We start from the raw sequence: 10,434 nt of genomic DNA on the forward strand, positions 1-10,434 counted from the left end.
TAACCTGACAACAGTACATAAGAATTAGAATGCAAAGCATGTATTATACTCCTAAGCTGCAAAGGTATAACATAAAGTGACTTACGAGCTAGAAATGTGGTAGACTGCTTAGAAGATACTATTAAAAATACCTGAGGAAACAGGTAGCAGGAGAAGGCTGGCCAAGTGGAAGGGAGCCTGACCCACCAGGGCAGCCCAGGCTGGTGAGGCCACAGCGGAGATCATGGTACTCAGCCCTGAGCAAGGAAGGTTTTTCATGGAAGGGAGGTCTTGTCTTTCTTGTTCATTATGATAACCTGTTATATGCTTGGTGGACAATTTTTTAGAAAAAGAAGTTTTGCTCTAGAGAGCTACAAAGCATGATTACTTAGGGTTTTAATAGTAAACTTACTCCATCAAAACTAGAACCTAATTAAGAAACCAAAGTACCTGACCTAGTAATAGAAAATACTCCACTCCTGTAGTTAATGTTTTTTAAGGAGACTCCAACTTAAGGCTTATGTTCTTCCAAGATAAAAGCTATAATTACAATCATATGTATCAGCCACTGAGTGTGAAAATCATTATACATACTTTTTCAACACAGCAGGCTTATTCTGTTGTCTTTCAAATTATGCAATTAGAATATCCTGATATTGAGAAATTAATGTCAGTGCTTTCATATATACAGTGAGTGCTTATAAATGCTAACTCATTGTCAGTATGTTACTTCATAGATAATGTCTAAAAGTTTTTTAAATTAGAATGAAACCTTTTTTTGATGTCCACCTGCCTCTGCATATCAATTACCTAGTTTTTTATCCATCAACCTTTTCCTGCTATTTCTGTTTCTGACTGAAGTCTTTTTTTCCCCATGATTTTTGGTGCCAAACCAAAATGAAGAGCATGTCAGAAGTATTTAATACAATAACAGAAAATTTCATTGACAAAGATCCAATTTGCTTCCAGCTCTGGGAAATTCAGCACTTTAAGTCCTTCTCAGAATATATAGCTGTATTTTTATTACAACTTTTTATCTGAAATAAGGCAGCATTTGAAGAATGAATTTTCTTTTATCAGAAGCAGTACGTTCTTTGTGATTTTTTTAAAATCCCGAATCATAAACACAGTACCCTGTTTGCTCGTCTATGAAGAAGTCCCTCATGAGACTGCTGAGATTGATTGACCTCAGTGGCTTGCTTCTGTTCAATAGGTAATGTATGTGGAAGGAACCGCAGTTGTTATGGGGTTTGAAGACCCCCTGCTACAGACAGATGACACGCCCATTAAACGCTGTCTCCAAACCAAATGGCCATACATTGAATTACTCTGGACCACAGATCGCTCTCCTTCACTAAACTGATTTGCCTAAATATTTATAAAGAAGATTGTAATAGCAGATGTTGAAAAAAGGATGCAAGACTGGCAAGTGGCCCAATGAAGCTATACACTGGTATCACTGATAAACTGTAAATAACAAAGACACATTTTCAGTGTTCAAGATATGCTTAAATTATTTGTTTTAAAGCTTTATGTTAAAGGTTACCCTATTTAAATTCTTTATGTGAAATTTACTAGCAAAACTAAGCTTTAATCAAAGTTCATCACTGTTGCAGTCAGATAATGTGGTCATTTGCCAAATTACAGACATCATATTACAATAGCATTTTTATATTAAGTATCAAGGTTACTATTTATAGACTTCTACTTTGGGATTTTATTTCATTCAGGCACCGTTTATTGTTTAAGTGATTCTGGCATGCAATACATCAGCCTCCACATTGAAATGCAAAAGAATTTTTACCTTTATTATTTCTAAAATCTGGTTTCCATTAGAAATATTGATAAATAACAAATTATCAACCTCAATCTTTGACAATTGGCTTAGCTCTGGCATGTGTATAAAAAGTAGAAACTATAAGGGAACATTACCATTTATTCACAGATATATAGAGGATGTATTTTAAAAAATGATAGGAAAGAGAATCTGTTTGATAGTCTTAACACTGTTAACTTTCACTGTATTGCCAACTACACATTTCCAAATTTGTCCCAACAGCCCTGTAAGCCAGCTTTCTTGTATATTTATAAATGTGATAAATGCATGAGAACATCTGGTATTACGTTAGTATATTGCATTATTTATTATGATCCTAGTCGATGGCCTAAATAAACACTTTTTTTCTTTAACTTTATCCTTGATTTGTTTACATTCATAGCTCAAAATAACATACTCTTAAGTGAGTCTGCCCAGTAGCCCTGCGAGCACAGAACAAATGCCTGTTGGACTCACACAGCACCTCAACAGGTCCTTGCACTTACCAACTCAGATGGTCAGAAGCACCAAAACCTGGGGGACAGCTGTCTTCGTCCGTGGACAAAGCCCCTTCCTGTGTACTTTCGAAAGCAATTACTGTATTTCAATAGTTTTGTTGCCCAATAATTTGAAATGTGAATACCCAGAAAATACTTCACTTAAGGCAGACAAGATAGCCTCATAATGAATTTCAGAACTGAACTTTTACTTCAATAATATGTATTTCCTCTATAAATCTCTTGGGCGTTGTATTTATATTTTTGTACACATCGACAATGATAAGTAGATCTTGGCCTAGGAAAACCCCCAATTTTACATATAACAACTCTTGGTAGCACTGTATTAGGAGAGGGATACGAGCTACTACAATTACAGCTGTAAAATGTCAGTATTTGGGGTTAATCTTGCTTATTTCCAAATGGATATAAAATATTATGCTAGAATTAGTTCTCTAACTCTGCTCCTAAATTCCGTAAGGATTATGAAAAACCATAGATTCTATTCATAAACACTGAGTCTACAATATAATCTGTTATTCTTACAATTGTTTCATAACAAACCATTCTAAAACTTCATGACATAATCATTTTATAAGCCTATGGCTCAGGGGTTTGAACAAAATTCAACGGGAATGGCTTGTCTGCCTCTTAGCCTGGAGGCCCAGCTAGGAGAGTGTAGGTGCCTTAACTCCCATGACTGGGACCTTAGCTTGATCTGACAACTGTCTAACATGACATTAGACAACTGCAGATGATAACATTTTCTTTTCACGTCCATGTGGGATACTTAACCCTAGACCATAGGCTGCACCATAAAACAAACCTAGAAAAATCCCCAAAACTCTGGAGATTAAGCAGCACACTTCTGAATAACCCAAGGGTCAAAGTGGAATTGCAGTGGGAATTAGAACATATTTTTTGCTGAATGATAATGAAAATAGCAGATAGCAAAACTGTGGGATAGAAATAAAGCAGAGCTTAAATGCAAATATGTAACTTTATAGAAAGTTGGGAAAATAAAAAGGTAAGCTTTCATCTCAAAAACAAAGTAAATAACAATGCAAAAACAATCGTTCATGTGCAAAGGAATGAATTCAGACTTCTACTTCACGTTCTATGTAAAAATTTAAAAGATCAGAGATCTACTTGTAAGCTAAAGCTATAAAAGAAGAAATTTTCCTCATCACAATAGGTTAGGCAGTGTTTCTTAGAATACCAAAAACAACAGTAGCAGCAAAGATAAATTGAACTTCATCAAAATTAAAAGCATTGTGTTTCAAAGGACACCATCAAAAAGATGAGATGACAACCCACAGAATGAGAGAAAATATTGGAGACTCATTACCTCATAAGGAATTTGTATCCAGAATATATAAAGAAATCTTAACAACAAAATTTTAATGGCCATATGATTGGAAGAGATACTACCAAAGATGATTAAAAAAAATGTCTAGTAAACACATGAAAACATGCTTAACAAAATCAGTCATTGGGGAAATTCAAACAAAAGTCATGAGATACCATCTTACCTACCCGAGGATGTTTAAATAAGAAAGCTAGACAATAACAGCTGTTGGCAAAGACGTGAGGAAAATGGAATTCTGCAGTTGTTGGTGGGGATATAAAATGGTGAAATCACTTTAGAAAAACAGTAGTGCGGTTCTTCAGAAAGTTAAATCAAGGGCTAGTGTATGACCCAGTGTTTCCACTCCTAGGTATACACCCAAGAGAAACAACATATATACCACAAAAACTTTTCTTTCAATATTTATAGTGGCGTTATTCATACTAGCCATAAGTGGAAACAGCCTAAATGTTTACTGATGGGTGGATAAATAAGTGTATATACATAATGAAAAATCATTTAAAAATTTAGAATAATGAAACGTGCTACAACATGGATGAACTTTGAACACCTGCTAAGAGAAAGAAGCCTGTTGTAAAAGGCCACATATTATGATTCCATTTATGTGAAATGGCCACAGTAGGCAAACCATAGAGGCAGAAAAGGGGTTAGCAATTGCCCGTGCCTAGGATGGGGATTGAGTGGGGCAACAGAACTGGGAAATAACTGCTAATGTATAGGGGTTTCTTTGGGGGTAATAAAAATGTTTTATCAAGTTGTGATGGTTGCATAACTGAATATACTAAAAGTCACAAAATTTGTAAGAAAAAAGATAAAAGGAGAAATCCATGAAACAACAGTTCTGTACTATGAAAAAAGCAACACCAAAAGACCTCTGGGTGGGAGGCGGGGTAGGGGAGCAGGGAAGGAACTAATAAAAAGGATAAAAACACCAAACAAAATGAAAAGTAAAACAAATTATTAACACCAAAAAAGGAAAGGGGAACATTGCTTAAAATTCTCTAGATATTAAAAAGACAGGAGTTAAGAGTACATTCAAACTTAAGTTATTTTATCTTAAAAAGAGACATAAATTTAAACCTCATGGAAACAAGCAAAAACCTATAATAGAGACACAAAAGATAAAGGAATCTAGACATATCACTACAGAAGATCATTATACCACAGATGAAGAGATCAAGAGAATGAGGAATTACAAAACAGCCAGGGAACAATCAACAAAATGGCAATAAGTACATACCTATCAATAATCACCTAAAATGTTTATGGACTAAATTCTCCAAAATACACAGCATGACTGGATAGATTTAAAAACAAGACCCATCTATATGCGTCTGCAACAGACTCACAGGCTGTAAGGACACACACTGAAAACAAAGAGATGTAAAATGATATTCTGCACAAATGAAAGTCAAAAACCTGAGGTAACTAAACTTTCATCAAGCAAAACTGACTTAGACAAAGACTAATAAGAGACAAAAGATAATCATAAAATGATAAGTCAATCCAATGAGAGGATATAACATTTGTGAATTATACTCAACATGCTGCTGCTGCTGCTAAGTCGCTTCAGTCGTGTCTGACTCTGTGCGACCCCATAGATGGCAGCCCACCAGGCTGCCCCGTCCCTGGGATTCTCCAGGCAAGAACACTGGAGTGGGTTGCCATTTCCTTCTCCAGTGCATGAAAGTGGAAAGGGAAAGTGAAGTCGCTCAGTCATGTCCGACTCTTCGCGACCCCATGGACTGCAGCCCACCAGGCTCCTCCATCCCACCAGGCTCCTCCATCCATGGGATTTTCTAGGCAAGAGTACTGGAGTGGGGTGCCATCGCCTTCTCCGATACTCAACATAGGAGCACCTAAACATAAAGCAAATATTAACAGCCGTAAAGGGAGAAGTAGACATCATAATAATATTAGGGGACTTTAATAATCCACTTTCATAAACAGAACATCTAGACAAAACCAGAAAGGAAACATTGGACTGAAACTACATGTCAGACCAGATGGACTTAACATATACAGAACATTCCATCCAAAAGCAACAGGATACACATTATTCTCAAACTAACATGAAACATTTTCTAGGATATATGATGTTAGGGCACAAAACAAATCAACAAAAAAGACTGAAATCATATCAAGCATTTTTTTCTTCTGACTACAATGGTATGGAAAACAAAAGAGCAATCAAAAACTAAGACAAGTGAAAATGGAAATAAAACATACAAAAACTTACAGGACACCAGAAGCAGTTCTAAGAGGGAAGCTCATAATGATAAGTGCCTATGTAAAGAAACAAGATCTCAAATGACCTAACTTTATTCCTTAAAGATACAAAACAGAAATGAATCTCAAGTTCATACAAGGAAGGAAATAAAGATTAGAGTAGAGATGAAATAAGAGTAGGCTGGGGTAGGGAGTGAGAGGGAGGGGACATATGTGTACTTAATGGCTGATTCATGTTGTATGCCAGAAACCAACACAGCATTGTAAAGCAATTATTCTCCAATTAAAAATTTTTGTAAAAGAAACAGCCTTAAAAGACAAAAGGTCATTGAAATGTAAGAGCTAGTTTTTTGAAAAAATACACAAAATTGGCAACATTTGACTAAGAAAAAGAAGAGTTCTCAATATCAGAAATGAAGGAGGAAAACACAACTGCACTGAGAAATACAAAGACTCATAAGAGGCTACTATGAACTATCTTAGGCCAACAAATTGTACAACTTTGAAGACATGGAAATTTCTAGAAATATACAACCTATCAAGACTGAATCATGAAGAAAGAAAATCTGAATAAATTCATTACTACCAGGGAGATTGAATCAGTATACCTAAAATTAATTCAATGCTATGTGCCACTTACATCTCAGAATTTTAAGGATAGGAGGGTATGAATTATAGGCTAAGCAAAAGGTAGACATGTCCTTTGAAAAGTAAAAATTGTAGCACTCAATCGTGTCCAGCTCTATGCAACCTCATGGACTGTAGCCCGCCAGGCTCCTCTTTGCCTGGAATTCTGCAGGCAAGAATACTAAAGTGGCTTGCCATTCGCTTCTCGAAGGGGATCTTTCCGACCCAGGGATCAAACCCAGGTCTTCTGCATTGCAGGCAGATTTTTACTGTCTGAGCCACCAGGGAAGACCACACACTTCCTTTATTAAATAAAGGCTGGTGAAAGCACCATAATTCTCTTCTTTCAAAAGCAAACATTAATTGTTGAATAAATAGCACAATACACCATTGTTCTAGGTTTGCTCAGGCCCCTTCCAGGAAGATAAACGATAAAGCAAGAAGAAAACTGAACTTAAGCTTATAAAATCTAGTTTTAAACCTGACTCTATCACTTAAATTCATTAATTGAGCAAGCATTTATCAGCTCTCTCCTAGACATAAGTCCACTTAATATTTTGAATCATAATTCCTCTGCTATGAAGTGAAGTTAAGTGAAAGTTGCTCAGTCATGTCCAACTCTTTGCAACCCCATGGACTATACGGTCCGTGGAATTCTTCAGCGAGAATACTGGCATGGGTAGCCGTTCTCTTCTCCAGGGGGTCGTCCAAACCCAGGATCAAACCCAGGTGTCCCACATTGCAGGTGGATTCTTTACCTCCAATGCAGGAGACACTGGTTCAATCCTGGGTCGGGAAGATCCACTGAAGAAGAGAGAGGCTACCCACTCCAGTATTCTTGGGTTTCCCTGGGGGCTCAGCTGGTAGAGACTCCTCCAGATTTTACAGAATATGTAAAAATAACTATTAATTTAATTGAAGAAAATACATGACTCAATATAACATGGTATTTGACTGGTTCAAAATTGAGAAAGGAGTACGTCAAGGCTGTACATTGTCACCCTACTTATTTAACTTACAAATGAGTAGAGTACATCATGTGAAATGCTTGGCTGGATGAAGCACAAGCTGGAATCAAGACTGCTGGAAGAAATATCAACATCCTCAGATATGCAGATGACACCACCCTAATGGCAGAAAGTGAAGAGGAACGAAAGAGCCTCTTGAGGGTGAAAGTAGAGAGTGAAAAATCTGGCTTGAAACTCAACATTCAAAAAACAAAGATCATGGCATCCAGTCCCATCACTTCATGGCAAATGGATGGGTGGAAAGTGGAAACAGTTACAGATTTTATTTTCTTGGGTCCAAAATCACTGCAGAGGGTGAGTGCAGCCACAAAATTAAAAGATGCTTGCTCCTTAGAAGGAAAGCTTTGACAAAACCAGTTCAGTTAGTTCAGTCACTCAGTTGTGTCTGACTCTGCGACCCCATGGACTGCCACACGCCAGGACTCCCTGTCCATCACCAACTCCCAGAGTTGACTCAAACTCATGTCCATTGAGTCGGTGATGCCATCTGACCATCCCATCCTCTGATGTCCCCTTCTCCTGCCATCAGTCTTTCCCAACATCAGGGTCTTTTCCAATGAGTCAGCTCTTCACATCAGGTGGCCAAAGTATTGGAGTTTCAGCTTCAACATCAGTCCTTCCAAAGAAATCCCAGGGCTGATCTCCAGAATGGACTGGTTGGATCTCCTTGAAGTCCAAGGGACTCTCAACAGTCTTCTCCAACACCACAGTTCAAAAGCATCAATTCTTTAGTGCTCAGCTTTCTTTATAGTCCAACTCTCATATCCATGCTTGACTACTGGAAAATCCATAGCTTTGACTAGACGAAACTTTGTTGGCAAAATGTTTCTGCTTTTTAATATGCTGTCTAGGTTGGTCATAACTTTTCTTCCAAGGAGCAAGCATCTTTTAATTTCATGGGTGCAGTCACCATCTGCAATGATTTTGGGGCCCCCAAAACAAAGTCTCTGTTTCCACTGTTTCCCCATCTATTTCCCATGAAGTGATGGGACCAGATGGCATGATATTACTTTTCTGAAAGCTAAGCTTTAAGCCAACTTTTTCACTCTCCTCTTTCACTTTCATCAAGAGGCTCTTTAGTTCTTCTTTGCTTTCTGCCATAAGGGTGGTGTCATCTGCATATCTGAGGTTATTGATATTTCTCCTGGCAGTCTTGATTCCAGCATGTGCTTCATCCAGCCCAGCGTTTCTCATGATGTACTCTGCATATAAGTTAAATAAGCAGGGTGACAATATACAGCCTTGATGTACTCCTTTCCCTATTTGGAACCATTCTGTTGTTCCATGTCCAGTTCTAACTGTTGCTTCTTGACCTGCATAGAGATTTCTCAAGAGGCAGGTCAGGTGGTTTGGTATTCCCATCTCTTTCAGAATTTTCCATAGTTTGTAGTGATCCACACAGTCAAAGGCTTTGGCATAGTCAATAAAGGAGAAATAGATGTTTTTATGGAACTCTCTTGCTTTTTTGATGTTCCAGCAGATGTTGGCAATTTGATCTCTGGTTCCTCTGCCTTTTGTAAAACCAGCTCAATTATCTGGAAGTTCATGGTTCACGTACTGCTGAAGCCTGGCTTGGAGAATTTTAAGCATTACTTTACTAGCATGTGAGATGAGTGCAATTGTGCTATAGTTTGAGCATTTTTTGGCATTGCCTTTCTTTGGGATTGGAATGCAAACTGACCTTTTCCAGTCCTGTGGCCACTGCTGAGTTTTCCAAATGTGCTGGCATATTGAGTGCAGCACTTTCACAGCATCATCTTTCAGGATTTGAAATAGCTCAACTGGAATTCCATCACCACAGTGATGTTTCCTAAGGCCCACTTGACTTCACATTCCAGGATGTCCAGCCCTAGGTGAGTGATCATACAATCGTGATTATCTGGGTTGTGAAGATCTTTTTTGTACAGTTCTGTGTATTCTTGCCACCTCTTCTTCTTAATATCTTCTGTTTCTGTTGGGTCCGTACTATTTTTGTCCTTTATTGAGCCCATCTTTGCATGAAATGTTTCCTTGGTATCTCTTAAGTTTCTAGAAATCTAGTCTTTCCTATTCTTTTGTTTTCCTCTATTTCTTTGCATTGATCACTGAGGAAGGCTTTCTTATCTCTCCTTGCTATTCTTTGGAACTCTGCATTCAAATGGGTATATCTTCCTTTTCTTCTTTGCTTTTGGCTTCTCTTCTTTTCACAGCTATTTGTAAGGCCTCCTCAGACAGCCATTTTGCTTTTTTGCATTTCTTTTTCTTGGGGATGGTCTTGATCCCTGTCTCCTGTACAATGTCATGAACCTCCATCCATAGTTCATCAGGCACTCTGTCAGATCTAATCCCATGAATCTATTTCTCACTTCCACTGTATAATCAATAGGGATTTGATTTAGGTCATATCTGAATGGTCTAATGGTTTTCCCTACTTACTGCAATTTTAGTCTGAATTTGGCAATAAGGAGTTCATGATCTGACTGGGAGTCAGCTCCCAATCTTGTTTTTGCTGTATAGATCTTCTCCATCTTTGGCTGCAAAGAATATAATCAATCTGATTTTGGTGTTGACCATCTGGTGATGTCCATGTGTAGAGTCTTCTCTTGTGTTGTTAGAAGTGGGTACTTGCTATGACCAGTGCGTTCCCTTGGCAAAACTCTATTAGCCTTTTCCCTGCTTCATTCTGTATTCCAAGGCCAAATTTGCCTGTTACTCCAGGTGTTTCTTGACTTTCTACTTTTACATTCCAGTCCCCTATAATGAAAAGGACATCTTTTGGGGGTATTAGTTCTAGAAGGTCTTGTAGGTCTTCATAGAACCATTCAACTTCAGCTTCTTCAGCATTACTGGTCAGGGCATAGACTTGGATTACCGTGATATTGAATGGTTTGCCTTGGAAATGAACAGAGA

The 10,434-nt window shown here is 37.8% G+C and overlaps 1 protein-coding gene across 4 annotated transcripts in view; it reads left to right on the forward strand.

The window, feature by feature from the left end:
- Positions 1-2,174, forward strand: part of MINDY3 (MINDY lysine 48 deubiquitinase 3) — an 83,621-nt gene extending 81,447 nt beyond the window's left edge. For all 4 annotated transcript variants that reach the window (XM_025264357.3, XM_006054415.4, XM_025264356.3 and 1 more), the window contains one exon: positions 1,193-2,174. In XM_025264357.3, the coding sequence (XP_025120142.1) occupies positions 1,193-1,342 (150 nt within the window). In that variant the 3' untranslated portion in view covers positions 1,343-2,174. The remainder of the gene's footprint in view (positions 1-1,192) is intronic.
- The last annotated feature ends 8,260 nt before the right edge of the window (positions 2,175-10,434 follow it).

This window comes from Bubalus bubalis, chromosome 14 (genome assembly GCF_019923935.1).
Source record: "Bubalus bubalis isolate 160015118507 breed Murrah chromosome 14, NDDB_SH_1, whole genome shotgun sequence".
Lineage (NCBI taxonomy): Eukaryota > Metazoa > Chordata > Mammalia > Artiodactyla > Bovidae > Bubalus > Bubalus bubalis.